This window comes from Stegostoma tigrinum, chromosome 27 (assembly GCF_030684315.1).
Source record: "Stegostoma tigrinum isolate sSteTig4 chromosome 27, sSteTig4.hap1, whole genome shotgun sequence".
Taxonomy (NCBI): Eukaryota; Metazoa; Chordata; class Chondrichthyes; order Orectolobiformes; family Stegostomatidae; genus Stegostoma; species Stegostoma tigrinum.
This window is the reverse complement of record NC_081380.1, coordinates 2,739,139-2,757,498: the sequence shown is the minus strand read 5'-3', so window position 1 is coordinate 2,757,498 and position 18,360 is coordinate 2,739,139. Positions and strand designations below refer to the sequence as shown.

At 46.6% G+C, this 18,360-nt stretch overlaps 1 protein-coding gene across 1 annotated transcript in view; it reads right to left on the bottom strand.

The window, feature by feature from the left end:
- Positions 1 to 561: 561 nt before the first annotated feature.
- Positions 562 to 18,360, bottom strand: part of LOC125464556 (protein phosphatase PTC7 homolog) — an 81,476-nt gene continuing 63,677 nt past the window's right edge. The window contains exons 4-6 of the mRNA XM_048557065.1: positions 13,715 to 13,838; positions 3,597 to 3,726; positions 562 to 2,551 (exon numbers count right to left, since the gene is read on the bottom strand). Coding sequence (XP_048413022.1) covers positions 2,493 to 2,551; positions 3,597 to 3,726; positions 13,715 to 13,838 — 313 coding nt within the window. The 3' untranslated portion in view covers positions 562 to 2,492. The remainder of the gene's footprint in view (positions 2,552 to 3,596; positions 3,727 to 13,714; positions 13,839 to 18,360) is intronic.

Below are 18,360 nucleotides of genomic sequence, written 5' to 3'. Positions count from 1 at the left end.
AGATCACGGCCCATCTGCTTCTCTCTTGAACCTGGGAGTTTAACCATTTGCAACAAACTGGATTCTAATTTTTTTTGAACAGGACATCAAGCTCAATTATTTTTAAATGCACCTTTATATATTTTAATAAAAGCAGTGTTTCTCAATTTCTTGATCTTTTCACAGTGAACTGTACCTGTTCCTGAGGTGCAGCTAATGCAAACGCTCACCTTACTTGTGAAACGAAGGCCAAGGCCAATATTATCTGGGACAAGTCCTTCTTCTTGCAGGCCACTATATCACTCATTAAAAAGACTGCTGCAGCAAGTGAAATAGGCAATCAGTACACTTTTACTCTCCCTCTGGGATCTAGAGAATCTGCACTATCATTTCAGATTAATGGAGGTTGCAGCTCATGTTGACCAAGGTTCTCAACATCAAACAGCACAACCTCCGCTTTAAGATAATGCAATGCCACATGATTCTGAACACAAATTCAATAAACAGCCCCAAATCAGGGCATTGGTGCATTCTCTTCTGTCCAGAGTTACTACTGAAACCACTAGATGATTCGAGATTGGATTGACTGCATCTTTCAGTGACAATTTATCCTTTGGCATCAACAATAACAAAACAGCAGTTGTGTTTAACTGGCAGACAAACACAAATTAACATGAAATATACTAGTGATCAGGACTTTTGATATCAACAATCAGAAGACATCATATACAGGAAAGCTGAATCCACAAGAGAGAAGCAGTTAGTCTACTCAGTGAATAATCAATAGATCACATTCCGTAGATGCTGATCTCCAGAAGGCACTACTAAAGGTTAAATAGGTGATTATTCCACATCCATGGAAGAGCATGTCTATATTTAGCATACAGCAACATTGGCATAACTCCCACAATATGTTACCAATTATCCCTGCTGTAGGAAAACATTAAAATAGTTTCAAGACAGGGTTGGAAGAATTCACAGCAATTATAGTATCAATAATATAAGCATAGGCCACAAAGATTACCCAGTAGCTTCCATTCATTTTAAATTCTTTTTAAAAATGCTGAATGGTCAAATGGCTAGCTTGGAAGAGATACAAAGCATAATGAAGCCACAATACCCAATTTAGAAAAATAGGTCAAATATAAACAGACTATAATAAGTTTGAAAGAATGCGATTAAGGATATGGCACAACCCACCAGTACAACCGAAACTTCTGAACTGACCATTACAAATAAATTCAATAATTTCAGCAAGCAGGTTTCACATTTCAATGATCTCTGCTGGGGTTGTGTCTCTTATTCAGTGGTTAAATAACTGGTACAGGATTGGTCACATGCCACGTGATATTTAAGGTGAAGGATCACAGATCTCCTGCACAATCGATTTTGTTGATTTCAGGTGTATGCAGACATTTAAACACTCAGTGTGCTGTTCCACACATTGTTCACAGCATGATGATTCCGTAGTGACACACAAACCAATTATTATCACAAATCTAACAGTGGTTTAACTCAATGAAATCGAAATAGATTGCCCACAAATCAGGTCTATTAAAAACCTTTGGATCAGAACAGTCCATTGCATAGAGAGCAGGTAGTCACTATGCATTTTTATTTGAAGAGGTGTAAATGCAGTAGCAGCCATGCTGATACACTATGAAGATTCTACAACTGGTCTGTTTCTCAGTACAATGGATTATCAGGCACCGTAATGGCTGCCAGACTTGAAAGAGTTCATTTCTGGAAACATGTTCCAGCAGGCACCTAGTGCAGAAAACCACCTTTTTGTCAAAATTGCACCCTGCATTTGGGTTTGAAAATTCAATAATTCTCTTGTATAAAAATGACAACTTCTCTTTTCAGTCAACTTGCATTCCCTTTCTCAGAAAGTCTAGTCCAAAAACTGACACCTTTCAATGACTATTGTGACAAAGGATTTGGAAAAAGGGTATGAGCCTCCCATATCATTCATATGGGACTTTGCATTTTACTCAAACTTATGACTGGACAAAAAACAACTTTTTGTAATTAACTTTTTTGTAAATTGTAATTGGACCAATATGCTAATGTATTTGCTCGACAAAAGTTTTTTAAAAATCTTATAGCTGACTAAGTTTCCATGAGTCGCTCAAGGCATCAAAATTCTTCAAGAAAACTAGATAGTTATCTTCAGTCTTTAATGGCCAAATAGAAAGGGGTGGAGATATCTGCAATGGGACAGAGACTAATGTAAGATGTAGAGTTCTTAAAAATCTCAAGTTATTTTACAAAGCCTCCACAGATTGTGAAAAGCAAGAAAGGGCAAAATGTAATTGTCCCAAACTACAGGATTGAATAGATCAACCATTCACCTAATATTTCAACCACTTGAATTCTTTGAATGTGGTAATCTGCATAGATCAAAAGTCACTTCTGACAGGATGCCCCAGCAGAGATTTGTGGGATTCAGGGTTGCCACCCTTTGAGGTGTGTCAGCTTGGAGCTCGGAGTCAATGAGGTAAGACTTCTCTTCATTCTTTGCTCTCAGTCACAACTGATAATAGCACAGTGATGTCATCTGGTTTTCCACCTACAAAAAGAAGTTGCATTTAAATGCTGAATTACCAAATGTGTTAAATGGTCTGCCTAAAGATTATCAGATGTCACGGGGTTTCTGTGGAGTGCTTTGATTTCCTCGCATAGTCCAAAGATATGCAGGTTAGGTGGACTGGCCATGCCAAATTGACCTGTAGTGTCCAGGGATGCATAAGCTAAGTGGATTAGCCACAGTTAATGCAGGGTTAGGTCTAGGTGGGTGGCTCTTCGCAGCATTGGTGCAGACCCAGTGAGCTGAATGGCCTCTGTCTGCACTGTAGGGATTCTATGGCCCGCATAAAGATATGCTTGCATCTCAGAAGTTAGAGCACAGCCATTTCAGTTCATTATGTTATAAGATACATTCCATTTCAGATCCACAAAGGCTGCCACATTTTCCAGCTCTTTCCCAGTGCTCCTTCCTTAGGGAAACATCTCAAAATACACAAAAAAAACACTTCTGTCCAAAGAGAAGTAGGGAAAGTCAGGCCACAATAGCCATACAAGTGTGTTGGCTCACACTGCCATGTGAAGCAGCAAACTATTTATGTTTACAATATTAGTTTTTTTGCAGGTTTTAGATTGTTCAGGATTGTGGATCAGTCTATAGGCAAGAAGTCAGTTGGGCAAATATCCTCAATACTCAACTTTATTGTCCAATCATGATTTCATGGGAAATATTAAATGGGGGAGCACAGAGCACCCTCACAGAGCACCCTCACAGCCACAGATCTCAAGTGTAAATGCTCACATTACCAAGAGGCAGCAGGAATATATCAGGATAATGGCAGCTCCAAAATGTTTGCTTTGAAATTTAAATATATTTGATAGCTAGCATACAAAATGCCAAGAAAATGGCATTTTTCATTCAAGCTTACACAGTAGTTGTTGAAGACCACAGCAGGAGAGAAAAGATGCAGGTCATTCTTCACTTGTAACTTTCATCCGCACAGGACCATCTATTCAATTCAATGCCGTGGAAAATGAGCAAAAGATGAGTTATACCATCATGCAATCTCAAATCAAGAGCAATATTTTACCTTTGACGTTGAGCCCATTTTCACAGGCATGCTGTGCGAAGGGAGACATATAGTTTGGGTCATATGCCAACTGTTGTGCCCGTTTGGCTAAACATTTTACTGTTTCATTCAAACTCTGGTAACTTGAGTCCTGTAACAAAATGTTGTCATAAAATTCAATACAACTTTGACATCAGCATATAAAGGGTAAAAAGCTGCATGTTTTTCTTTTTCACGTCCTTTCCTCAATTATAAATTCATAGGCCTTTATTTATTATTGGCTAGGGCTTTACTTGTTCTAAGTTTTGAAATTTTTATTTTAAAAGATTAGTTGCATTTTAATGGAAATGTTGAAAGCCAACAGGTGTCCGACACAGAACTGAATATTCACTTGGACAGGAAACAAAATCAGAGGCTGTTCCAGCTCCAAACCGATTCCTGGAGGAAAACAGTCAGCCACTCATTGATCAGAAACCTTCTAACCCCAGGAGAAGACAACTGCAGTAAAAGGCTAAGTAATTGAGAAGGTGCTCCAACATGAAGGAGGCCTCTCAGCAATTCTTTAAATTGTGATAAATAGAGATACAGCAACCAGGATGCCACCAAACTGGGGCAGAGATAATCAATCTACATGAATATTTTTAGCTGTGACAGACCCAGGAAGGCAGGGAGAACCTTTAGACATGCCTGAGAGACCAGATCCCCAGCCTCTTGCCAGTGCCCATCTCCAACCAACTGGAAAACCCCAATCACTCTCCTTTATCCACTTAACAAGGATTTTAAGTGAGCCCAACATGCTGCCTGACTTGTGGGGCATGTATTCTTGCAGTCTCCCAGACCTGGTGTGTCTAAAACAATTAACCCAAGCAAAGTTGGAGAACCAGCATACTAGTCATTACAAGTATTCTCAGATGCCAATATACCTCTGTTCCCAACACTGCTGAAGCCTGAAAGTCCTGCTCACTGTATACATCTTACATTTGATAATGGATTAAAATTAAGTTGGTTGCTGAAGCAAATAAAAAGTTCCATCACCTGTGTTTTTGGTACTGAAAGAGTAAATACAGCAAATAAACTGCATAGAGAAGGGCAGGGGATCAGAGCACGAGACAGACAGCAACAGCATGTGTACGCTAGAGAGACAGAAGGTAATCATCATCCCAGCTGAGACACCAGTAATCTTGCAAGGAGCTATACTTTACAATCCAGCCTGTTATACCAGATCACAGGAGGGGTCATTCCAGATCAGGACCCAGTATCAACCTTCAGATGCAACCAATTCCCAAGACCTGCTAAACACTAGATATCTAACTTGTACAGGGGCATGATACATGCCATTGGAATATATTTGGAGATCAAAAATGTACTGAAAAATTAACACTAAACACAAAGGTTTACGATTTTTCTTAAAATAATGAACAATACAAATGAATATAATCTCCAATTAAATGATTCTTGTACAAAGCAGAAAAGGCTCATGCATGGTAGAAGGGGTGTCCCAATAAGACATCCTCATTCACGGTTATTGTTAAAAGCCAGCATGGGCAATGCTACATAACGTATTCAAGTCCCATACTCATGCACATATCACATCATAGAGGTCTACAGCATGGAAAATTTCCCACACCACCCAGTTTTCACAATAAAACTAATCTCATTTGCTTGTGTTTAGTCCATACCCCTCCACATCCATCTTATCCAAGGAGTTCTTGACCAATTATGGAGGAAGTAAAGACCAACTAGCTTTACAAAAGTAGTAGGAAAAAACTTTAATTAAAGTTTTTAAGTTCTAAAACTATAATGCAATGCAATAGTTAGACTCAGTACAGATTCTGCAGAAAATGTGCTTATAGATTTAGAGATTTCTTGTTCAAAGAATTCAGACTAAGGTTAATGTGGTGAATATCAGGATATTTTGATTTTCAGAAACCCTTTGACCAGTTACCATGCAGAAGATTCATTGCAAAGGTCAGACAGCAAGTATTATAGAAAAATGCAAGTTGGCTATGAAACAGGGAATAGAGGTCAGGATTTTTGCCTCTTCTAGTAGGTAAGGAGGCAAGTGAGTGTGTGAAATAGTGACATTGGTCAGTGTGTCGATCTGCCATTGCCATTCTGACTGCCATTGACTTTGCCCAGCATTGACAAGGCAGGAACTGTCCATACGCTCCATTCAGATAACTGGACAACTTAGCTGGTTAACAAGTTCATTGTTAGCTTGTCAAACGTAAAGGAATTGTCCTTTTATGTTTTTATTTGTTAAGTGTGGACTGAAATGGGAAAAGAATTGTTCTAAAACTAAGGATTGCTGGATGATTACTGGAATTTTTTTTTGAAAGCAAGATACTCATTATCAACACAATGTACATAACTGCCAGCTCTAGCAGTAGTTAACATATAGTTTGCAGAGAAGCTGAAGCCAGAGGGTTGATTTTGAAAGGAGTTTTGGTTGGCACCAAGTAGCTGAAGAGACCAATGATTAAAAAAACCACCTGCCAACAAACATGTTTTCATGTAGCTTAATTCAAACTCAGCAGAAATGGAACTGGATTTGCCACGTAAACAGCAGTTACAAGAACATGTCAGAGGCTAGGAATACCGTAGCAAGTAATACATGTCCTGATTCCCCAAAGCCTGTCCACCATCCACAAGGCATAAGTCAAGTGTGTGATAGAATACTCCCCACTTGCCTAGATGGGTACAGCTCCAACACTTAAGAAGCTTGACACCATTCAAGACAAAGCAGGATGATTGACTGGCATAACATCCACTCTCTCCACCACCCATGCTCAGTAGCTGCAGTGTGTGCTACGTACAGTAGAAATTTGCCAAAGATCCTTAGACCGCACCTTCCAAACCCACAACCACTTCCATCCAGAAGAAAAAGGGCCGCAGATACATGGGAACACCACAACTTGCAAGTTTCCCTCCAAGCTGAAAGTGGCCATGTAAGTAGATAGGGTGATGAAGGCAGCATATAGCATGCTTGCCGTTATTGGTCAGGAATTGGGTACAAGAGTCAGGATATCATATTACAGCTTTAAGACTTTGGTTAGGCCCTAGTTAGACTACCAAATTCAGTCTAGTTACCACAGGGGAGGGTCCAGAAGATGTTTATCAAGACACTACCTGGATTAGAGGGTATGTACTATGAAGGAGAAGCTAGAAAAATTGAGATAACAAAGTGTAGACCTAGATGAACGCAGCAGGCCAAGCAGCATCTTGGGAGCACAAAAGCTGATGTTTTGGGCCGAAACACTTCATTAAAAAAAGGTTTTTCTGATGAAGGGTCTAGGCCTGAAACATCAGCTTTTGTGCTCCCAAGATGCTGCTTGGCCTGCTGCGTTCATCTAGGTCTACACTTTGTTATCTCTGATTCTCCAGCATCTGCAGTTCCCATTATCTCTAGAAAAACTCTGGCTGTTTTCTCTGGAGCAGCAGAGGCTGGGGGAGATTCATAAAACCTATATAAGTCTATAAAATTATGGAGGTGCATAGATAGGATTAACAGTCAGAATCTTTTTCACCCCCAGAGATGAAACAGAACAAAGAACTAAGAAAGTTACAGCACAGGAACAGACCCTTTGGTCTTCCAAGCATGCACCGATCCAGATCCTCTCTATCTAAACCTGTCGCTTATTTTCCAAGGATCTGTACCTCTCCGCTCCGTAACTCTTCATGTCTCTATCTAGATAGATCTTAAATGACGCTATCGTGTCCACCCCTACCACCTCCGCTGGCAACACGTTCCAAGCACCCACCACCCTCTGCATTTCCACACATATCTCCCTTAAACATTTCCCCTCTCACCTTGTCTAATGTCTAATGCTAGGGGGCATGCATTTGGGGTGAAAAGGAGGGGGTTCAGGGGAGACATGGGCAGCAAGATCTTTTGCTCAGGGAGCAATGGGAGCCTGCAGCGTGCTTCCAGGGATCATGGTGGAGCAGACACAATCGGGGTGTTTCAGAGACTTTTGGATGGGCACATGAATGTTTTACGAGTGGAGGGGGTGTGGACCAGTGCCAGGCAGAGGAGATTGGTTTAATTTAGTGCCGTGTTTGACACAACATTGGGGGCCGAATGGCCCGTTCCTGTGCTGTACAGATGTGTTCTAGCTGTCGAAATGTTTCTTAAATGACAAAATTGTACTCCCTTCTACCACTACCTTGGACAGTCTGTTCCAAAGGCTTTTCACACTATGTGAAAGAATTTCCCCTCTGGGCCATTTTGGATCTCTTCCCCTCTCAGCTTAAACCTACAATGGACAAAAGATGATGGCCATCTACCTTAACTATGCCTCTCAGGATTTTATAGACCTCTATAAAGGTCACCCCTGTCTCCTACCCTCCAAGGGAGATAAATCCCAACATATCCAATCTCTCCTTATAACTCAAATGTTCCTGTCCAGGTTGCACCTCAGTAAATCTTTTTTGAACTCTTTCTAGTTTAATAACTTCCTTTCTGCAATAAGGCAACCAGAACTACGTGCAGTACTCCAAATGTGGCCTTGCCAATATGTTGTACAACTGCAAAAAGAAGTTCAACTCCTATATTCAATATTTACCTACAATGTATCATCTACAAATTTAGCAACAGTGCTCTCAGTTCTTTTGTCCAGTTAGTTGTGGTCCCAACACTGACCCCTGTGGAACTCAAGTCCCTAGCTGCCATCCTGAAAAAGAGCCCCATATCTCTACTCTCTGCCTCCGAGTCAGCTAACCCTCTATGTACACTTTGTCCCCAACGCCATAGGCTCTTATATCATTTAGCAGCCTCCTGTGCAGCATCTTGTCAAAGGCCTTCTGGAAATAGATCATGTTCACTGGCTCTCCTGTTCAAAGAATTCTAACAGGTGTCAGGCATGGGCATCCCTTTGACAAAGTCATGCTGACTTAGCTCTTATTTTACCATCTACTTCCAAACATTCCGCAATCTCAACCTTAATAACAGACTTTAAAATCTTACTAACGACAGTGGGAAAGCTAACCAACCTACAGTTTTGTCTTCTGCCCTCTCTTAAATAGAGGTGCTATTTTAGTCATTTTCCAGTCCTCTGGGACCCTCCGGACTGCAGTGATTCTTGAAAGATCACCACAAACTTTGCATTATACAGCCCTTTGACCTTACCCTGTCATTCAAGGCCATAAGGCTGTAAGACCATAAGACATAGGAGTGGAATAAGGTGAAAAGTAACTTTCCAGAAATGTTAGGGAACCAAGGTTTATTGAGGAAAAAAAAACCAAAATTAGCATCAGTTTTAAAAATAGTAGTGCTGGAAAAGTGAACACAACTGAAGTCTTGATCAATCTCAAGAATCCGATAATCTCGATTGCAGAGTATTGATGGAAATGGCTACAGAAATATAGTGGATAAATTGGTCCACAACTTTCAAAATTATGTAGATTCTGGAATGGAAAGTGGCAAACGTAACCCCCAACTTTTAAAATTGGAAGTTATAGACATGTTAGCCTACTATCTATGCTAGTGAAAACGCTAGATTCTATTCTAAAGAATGTGGTATGACGGCGCTTAGAAAATAGAAGTGGGATTAAACAAAAATCGACAGGGATTTCTGAAAGGGAAATCATGTTTGACACACCTATTGGAGATTGTTCTTCGCCCCAAGGACATAACTGGTAAAATAGATGAGAGGTTATAGCGTATTTGGAATTTTTGAAGAGATTTTGATAAAGCCCCACACAAGAGTTTAGGGTACAAGATTAAAGCAAGCGAGATTTTTCAAAGCTATACTAGCATGAATTGAGAAACTGTTAGCAGACAGGAAACAAAGTCAGAATTAATGAAATGTTTTCTGAGTGAAAAGATGGTGACCACTGGGATACTATGGGATTAGTGTTTGGGCCACAGTTATTCACACATACATTAAATATTTGGATAACGGAATCAAATATTAAATTTCTAGATTTGATTACAATACAAAACTAGATTGACTCTGGCAAGGAAAATAAAAAAGGTTTCAAGACAATTTAGTTAACTTGAGTGAGTAGACAAATAAGTGGAAGACACAATATAACAGGGACATGTGTGAAGGTTCCAATGTGGTAGAAAGATAGAATGGTGGAGTATTATTTATTTACATGATGATAAATTGGAAAGTATTGATGTACAAAAAGACCTGGGTGCCCTTGTGTAGCAACCACTGGAAGTAAAGGGCAGCAAGCAGTTTGGAAAGCAAACTGTGTACTGGCCTTTATTGCAGAAAGTTTGAGCACAAGAATGTATTGGAGTGTGTTTTGGGCCTCAAATAAAAAAATCACACCTGGAATGGTGTGTGAAGTTTTGGTCTCCTCACCCAAGAAATGAAATCATTGCCATTGACTGAATGGAATGAAGGATCACCTATATGATTACTGGGATGGCAGGGTTACTATGGAGAGAGATTGGGTCAACTAGACCTGTCTTCACCAGAGTAGGAAGAATGATAAAGGAACACTCAAACAAATAAAATTCTGAAAGAGCTGAACAGACCATATATGAGGATGATGTTCTCCTAGGTTACACAGGCTGGTCAGATGGGCTAATCAGCAGAGTTCAATCTGGACAAACGTGAGGTAATACACTTGGACAGGACAATCAAGGCAACGGAATACACGATGACCTGGGAAGTACTGAGAATCAAAGGGTTAAGGTATTGGGACAGGCAGAGAAGCAAGCATATGGAATACTTGCCTTTATTAGTCAAGGCATACAATTTAAGATTAGGGAAATTACACTGGAACTGTATAAAACTTTGGTTAGGTCACAATTAGATTATTATGTGCTGTTCTGGAATCCACTTTATAGGAGGGATGAGATTGCGCTGGAGTGTGTGTGTGCAGAGGAGATTTACCAGTATGCTAACTGGGCTGAAGAGTTTCAGGTATGAAGAGGAGAAGTTTGACAGACTGGAGTTGTTTCTCTTAAAAACAAACTGTGATTGAGGGGGGGCATGATTGAAATATATACAATTGCGGGGCATATAAATGATGTAGATAGGAAAAAAATTCTTCTTGATGAAGGAATCAATGACTAGGGAGGCATAGATTTAAGGCAAGGGGCAGAAAATTTACAGAGGATGTGAGAAAAATAACTTTTTTTAAAAAAAATTCAGGCAGTGATAGGAATCTGGAACACTGCTTGTCAGGGTGATAGAGGCAGAACAACTCATAGCATTTAGGAATCATTTAGATGTGCATTTGCAATGCCTGGGCATATAAGGCTATGGGCCAAGTGCTGTAAAATGGGATTAGAATAGCAAGGTGGTTGCTTTTCTGTGTTGTAGATCTGACTCCAGCACTATCATTGTTGATCTTACCCATCAACTGCACATTCCTGCCCACTGCTGGGATACCTGAGGTGTTGACACCTGAGCTCATCAACAACTTATCCAGGGCAATAAATGGGTGTTGCTGGCCAGGCCAGCGTATCACATTGGCAAATTTAAGAAAATTGCCAAATCTCTCGATTCCCCGTTAGCACCAAAAAACTCTATCGCAGCCTTAAATATAATTAATGATGAAGAATCCACACACCTTTAGGGTGCAGAATTCCAAAAATCTACACAGTGAAATAGCTCCTCCTAAACTCAGACCAAAATGATTAAGTCTTTATCCTATGACTGGGCCTATGTTCCAGATTCCTCAGCCATGGGACAATCCCAACATCTTTTCAGCCATATCCCTTCAGAATTTAATGTTTCAATGAGATCACCTCATTCATCCAAACACCAGGCAGCACAGACCCAGTTTACTCATTCTTTCATCTTAGGACTATCACTTATTCCTGGGACAATCTAGCAAACTGACTGCATTGCCTCCAAACAAAAAAAGTGTATTACTCGAGATATGGAGACCAAACAATCTAAGGAGCCTATGAACAACGGCAGCTATTCAATCACAACAGCCACATGAAGTTGGACTCTTGTTAACACATTTCGGCACGTTTCCTTCCAGTGAAGCAATCGGCAATGAGAATGGGTAAAGCAGAGGCTGGTGGAACTGCAGAAATCTGTATGATCAGCTGTAAAATGCTATGGAATATGCACCTTCATTGTACACACAATTTTATCCTGTGCCTTTTACTTTACAAGTCAGAGTGTGCAAGCCCATCAGCCACTAGAAGAACAACAGTACAATGAAGATGCGCCATTATTTGAACTCACTCTTCCAACTCAGATAGTGAATACACACAGAATTTACAAGTTAGAATAGGAGTGTAATGATATGCCAGATATTAATGTGCAAGAGCCAGAATGTATGGATTCGCTTCTGGGTGTGTTTACACTGGTTTTGTTGCAGAAAACATAGATCGCAAAAGCCAAGGCGCCACAAAATGCCACAGAACAAGTCCAGTTCCAAACTGGTACAGGACTTTTTTCACAGCTTCAAGTCTATCCCTTCCAATATGGATGGAATGCTCACCTTAGTCATCACAAATTTACCACAAAGAATCTTTCCTTGACAAATCTGACTTTCACATTCAGGCATATTAACACCATAAAGGCCAAGTCTCAGTAAACTGGCTTCTTTTTCCTAATCAACCTGTTTAAGAGACATTGATACACACCTCTGAAACAGGTGGGACTTGAACTTGGGTCTCTCAGTCCAGGGGTATGGATACAACCACTGCACCACTAGAGCCCCTATAGAAAATTAACTATTGCTACTCCTTTTCGTCAAAAGGAGCTCGGATTAAGTTGAGTTGGGAACAAATTGGAACTAGAAAAGTCAAGAAAAGGCTGTGATCTCTCCAGGAGATGAAATGTGGCATTCCTCACTTCCTGAAATGATAAGCTGTCAAGTGCACATGCACAGAGATAATATTGCTTAGATGTTTCCCTATGTAAATCAACCCAGTCAGAAGAAATTGCTAAACTATACATCAACAACATTTGTAGTTTAATTGGACAGTATCATATAGGAGCCCCAATGTTCACATTTCAGATGAAAATCTGAATGTACACTAACCACACATTGGGATTTATGTTAACTAGAAATGAGAACCACAATGACAACCTGCAAAAAGAATATGGTAATCATTTTAAAAAAGTCAAAATTGCACAAACATCCCTACATCCAGTTTGGGCGGCATGGTGGCTCAGTGGTTAACACTACTGCCTCAGTCAGGGACCTGGGTTCAATTCTGGTGTCAGGCGACTGTCTGCGTGGAGTTTGCACACTCTCCCTATGTCAGTTTCCTGCAGGTGCCTCCATTTTGACCCCATTCCCAAAATGTGTAGTCTGGGGGACTGGCCATGCTAAATTGTCTGTAGTGTTCAGAGAGGTGTAGATTAGGTGGGTTATAGGGGGAAATCTGGCTGGGTGGGATGCTCTGAGGGCTGATGTGGACTTGTTGGACCAAAAGGCCCGTTTCCACACTTTGGGGATGCTATGTTCTAATGATCCCTGTGGTTGAATAAAAATAATCTCCAATTTTACAAATCTATCCCATGCACAGTGAAATCACTTTAAGACATGTTTCTGCCTACACAAATGCATCAAGTATTCTTGTGACAGTGCTGTAAATGAGCAACATTAGGCTATCAATTGTTTCACACCACATTCAAATGGAAAGCTTCCTTGTTAAAATTGTTTGAAACAAAAAAAATCTAGAGTTTGATGGCAGAAGTACCCAATCAATTTAAAGTTCAAAGTCGTTGATGGCACAAGTCGCAGTTTAAAATTCATAGTCCTCAGCCCAGAGTCATGAGGTTTGCTTTTAGAACACAGACTGGCTCCTATGAAAGGCGGTTCTGCAAGTTATCTAACAGCTGTGCAAAAACAAATCAAAGGACTCTGGTTCAAAAGGACAGACAAAAAAATTTAGTCTCACAACGTGTTGAGAAATAGACCAGGCTCTAGAAATATCATTTGACTGTCTCCTATGCTCTAAACAGATATTCGCAAGGGTTCAAATTCTGGGTTTAACAGCAAGAACGTTAAGGGAGATTGTTATGGGTACAAAAATAATCAGTCACACTTTCCTCTAATCACTCAAATCAACACTTCACACAAAGCTAAGATAACAGTCCTAATACAATAATTCATTTGAAGTACAATGAGAGGTTCAGAACATTCCATTCCAGCGTTGCAGGAAGAGACGACAAGTTGGCATAAACTAGAGACAGTGAATACTGTACCTTCAATTTTTGTAACTGCTGTAAGATCATGTAGTCTGACATGTTGTCAAAGAGCCCATCTGTTGCCGTTAGAATGATGTCACCCACTTCTACATTGAACATGGAACCTTCTGCTGCTTCAGGGCTGCAGAATACAAAAAAAAATCATGAGCACTGTGGATGAGTCTGGGGCTCAAGTGCATAAAATAACAAAAGCTACCAGACGGAGACCGTAGTTGTCACAATATACATTTACAATTTGGACAAAGGAATTGAATGCAAATCTCCAAATTTGCAGATGACACTAAGCTGGGTGGCAGTGTATGCTGTAATGAGGATGATAAGTAGCTGCAGGGTGACTTGGATAGACTGGCTGAGTGGGCAAATACAATACAGTGAGGATAAACATGAGGTTATCCACTTTGGTGGCAAAACAGGAAGGCCGATTATAATCTGAGTGGTGTCAGAAATAGTGGGAACTGCAGATGCTGGAGAATCCAAGATAAAAGCGTAGAGCTGAAATAACAGCAAAAGCTCGTAAGATGCTGCTTGGCCTGCTGCGTTCATCCAGCTCTACACTTTGTTATAATCTGACTGGTGGCTGTTTAGGAAAAGGCGGAGGTGCAATGAGACCTGGGTGTCATGGGAGAACAGTCACTGAGCGTTAGCACAGGGTTAAGGATGTCTTGCTGAAGTTGTACAGGGCCTTGGTGAGGCCACACCTCGAGTACTGTATGCAGTTCTGGTCTCCTTGTCTGAGGAGACACGTTCTGCTAATGAGGGAGCATCCAGTGAATGTTCACCACACTGATTCCAGAATGACAGGACTGAATGAATGACTATGAAGAAAGACTGGCCTTATACTCACTGGAATTTAGAAGAATGAGAGTGGTGGTTCTCATAGAAACATACAAAATCCTGACAAGACTGGATAGCACTAGTAGGGGTAGAATCTTCTTGATGCTGGGGACCAGTCTTAAGAATAAGGGGTAAACTATTCAGGACTGAGAAGAAGAATTTCTTTACTCAGTTGTGAACCTGTGGAATTCTCTCCCACAGAAAAGCTATTAGGGCCAGTTCATTAGATATATTCAAGGAGGAGCTGGACGTGGCCCTTGCAGCTAAAAGCATCAAGGGATATGAGGAGGAAGCGGGAGTAGGATACTGAAAATGCATGATCAGCCATGACCATATTGAATAGTGGGTGTAAGTTCAAAGAGCCTAATGGCCTAATCCCACATCTATTTTACATATTTCTATGAATGAAAGTTATTTAAAAGCTAAAATCAATTAATACCATGTTTGCCTTTATTTCAATGGATGAGAGTTCTCAGCATTCAAAACATACAGGGCTGTAGGCAAAACATCTCTAAAACACCCTGGAACCTCCACTTTCAGTGGTGACCAATGGAAGAATGTGTTGTTCCTGTAAATAAAATGGAAGGAAATGTGAGGATGCAGCTCCTCATATCACAGGCTGGTTCTCTTGGATTCTTGCACTGATACCTCACCATAAGGTCAACAACAGCAAACAATGGAGAAAACTTCCAATGGAGTGAGGTGAGGGGCAGAAGGACCAGGGACCAGGACCAAGGACCAGGGGCCAGGGACCAGGACCTGGGTTGGAGACTGGAGGACTGATCAGTGAGCGACAAGCAGGACTAGGGTCTGAAAGTGCTGTAAGAGTTGAACAGCAAGAGAGCTGGCACCTGAGGGAGGGCAAACTCGGGAGGGGGGAGGGAGGGGGGAGGGCAAACTCGGGAGGGGGGAGGGAGGGGGGAGGGCAAACTCGGGAGGGGGGAGGGAGGGGGGAGGGAGGGGGGAGGGAGGGGGGAGGGCGGGGGGAGGGAGGGGGGAGGGCGGGGGGAGGGCGGGGGAGGGCGGGGGGAGGGCGGGGGGAGGGCGGGGGAGGGCGGGGGGAGGGCGGGGGGAGGGCGGGGGAGGGCGGGGGGGAGGGCAAACTCGGGAGGGGGGAGGGAGGGCAAACTCGGGAGGGGGGAGGGAGGGGGGAGGGAGGGGGGAGGGAGGGGGGAGGGAGGGGGGAGGGAGGGGGGAGGGAGGGGGAGGGAGGGGGAGGGAGGGGGAGGGAGGGGGAGGGAGGGGGAGGGAGGGCAAACTCGGGAGGGGGGGGAGGGCAAACTCGGGAGGGGAGGGAGGGGGGGGGAGGGCAAACTCGGGAGGGGGAGGGAGGGCAAACTCGGGAGGGGGAGGGAGGGGGAGGGGAGGGGGGAGGGGAGGGGGGAGGGAGGGGGTGGGAGGGGGGAGGGAGGGGGGAGGGAGGGGGGAGGGAGGGGGGAGGGAGGGGGGAGGGAGGGGGAGGGCAAACTCGGGAGGGGGGAGGGCAAACTCGGGAGGGGGAGGGCAAACTCGGGAGGGGGAGGGGGAGGGGGAGGGCAAACTCGGGAGGGGGGAGGGGGAGGGCAAACTCGGGAGGGGGGAGGGGGAGGGGGGAGGGCAAACTCGGGAGGGGGGAGGGGGAGGGGGGAGGGCAAACTCGGGAGGGGGGAGGGGGAGGGGGGAGGGCAAACTCGGGAGGGGGGAGGGGGAGGGGGGAGGGCAAACTCGGGAGGGGGGAGGGGGAGGGGGGAGGGCAAACTCGGGAGGGGGGAGGGGGAGGGGGGAGGGCAAACTCGGGAGGGGGGAGGGGGAGGGGGGAGGGCAAACTCGGGAGGGGGAGGGGGGAGGGGGGAGGGCAAACTCGGGAGGGGGAGGGGGGAGGGGGGAGGGCAAACTCGGGAGGGGGAGGGGGGAGGGGGGAGGGCAAACTCGGGAGGGGGAGGGGGGGGGAGGGCAAACTCGGGAGGGGGAGGGGGGAGGGCAAACTCGGGAGGGGGAGGGAGGGGGGAGAGAGAGGGGGGAGGGAGGGGGGAGGGAGGGGGGAGGGAGGGGGAGGGCAAACTCGGGAGGGGGAGGGGGGAGGGCAAACTCGGGAGGGGAGGGGGAGGGCAAACTCGGGAGGGGAGGGGGGAGGGCAAACTCGGGAGGGGAGGGGGGGAGGGCAAACTCGGGAGGGGGAGGGAGGGGGGAGGGAGGGGGAGGGCAAACTCGGGAGGGGGAGGGAGGGGGGAGGAGGGGGAGGGCAAACTCGGGAGGGGGAGGGGGGAGGGCAAACTCGGGAGGGGAGGGGGGAGGGCAAACTCGGGAGGGGAGGGGGGAGGGCAAACTCGGGAGGGGAGGGCAAACTCGGGAGGGGGAGGGGGGAGGGCAAACTCGGGCGGGGAGGGGGGAGGGCAAACTCGGGAGGGGAGGGGGGAGGGCAAACTCGGGGGAGGGAGGGGGGAGGGAGGGGGAGGGAGGGGGGAGGGAGGGGGGAGGGAGGGGGGAGGGAGGGGGGAGGGAGGGGGGAGGAGGGGGGAGGGAGGGAGGGGGGAGGGAGGGGGGAGGGAGGGAGGGGGAGGGAGGGAGGGGGAGGGAGGGGGGGGGAGGGAGGGGGGGGGGAGGAGGGGGGGGGGGAGGGAGGGGGGGGAGGGAGGGGGGAGGGAGGGGGGGAGGGAGGGAGGGAGGGGGGGGGGGGGGGGAGGGGGGAGGAGGGAGGGGGGGAGGGGGAGGGGGAGGGAGGGAGGGAGGGAGGGGGAGGGGGAGGGAGGGAGGGAGGGAGGGAGGGAGGGAGGGAGGGAGGGAGGGAGGGAGGGAGGGAGGGGGAGGGGGGGAGGAGGGAGGGAGGGAGGAGGGAGGGGGAGGGAGGGGGAGGGAGGGGGAGGGAGGGGGAGGGCAAACTCGGGAGGGGGAGGGAGGGGGAGGGCAAACTCGGGAGGGGGGGGGAGGGCAAACTCGGGAGGGGGGGGGAGGGCAAACTCGGGAGGGGGGGGGAGGGGGAGGGGAGGGGGGAGGGAGGGGGAGGGAGGCAAACTCGGGAGGGGGAGGGCAAACTCGGGAGGGGGAGGGCAAACTCGGGAGGGGGGGGGCAAACTCGGGAGGGGGGGGGCAAACTCGGGAGGGGGGGGCAAACTCGGGAGGGGGGGGGCAAACTCGGGAGGGGGGGGGCAAACTCGGGAGGGGAGGGGGGAGGGCAAACTCGGGAGGGGGAGGGGGGGAGGGCAAACTCGGGAGGGGGAGGGGGGGAGGGCAAACTCGGGAGGGGGAGGGGGGGAGGGCAAACTCGGGAGGGGGAGGGGGGAGGGCAAACTCGGGAGGGGGAGGGAGGGGGGAGGGAGGGGGAGGGGGGAGGGCAAACTCGGGAGGGGAGGGGGGAGGGCAAACTCGGGAGGGGAGGGCAAACTCGGGAGGGGGAGGGGGGAGGGCAAACTCGGGCGGGGAGGGGGGAGGGCAAACTCGGGAGGGGGAGGGGGGAGGGCAAACTCGGGAGGGGGAGGGGGAGGGAGGGGGAGGGAGGAGGGAGGGGGGAGGGAGGGGGGAGGGAGGGGGGAGGGAGGGGGAGGGAGGGAGGGAGGGAGGGAGGGAGGGAGGGAGGGGGGAGGGAGGGGGGGAGGAGGGAGGGAGGGAGGGAGGGGGGAGGGAGGGAGGGAGGGAGGGGGGAGGAGGGGGGAGGGAGGGGGGAGGGAGGGGGAGGGGGGGAGGGAGGGGGGAGGGAGGGGGGAGGGAGGGGGGAGGGAGGGGGGAGGGAGGGGGGAGGGAGGGGGGGAGGGGGGGAGGGGGGGAGGGAGGGGGAGGGAGGGGGGAGGGAGGGGGGAGGGAGGGGGGAGGGAGGGAGGGAGGGAGGGAGGGGG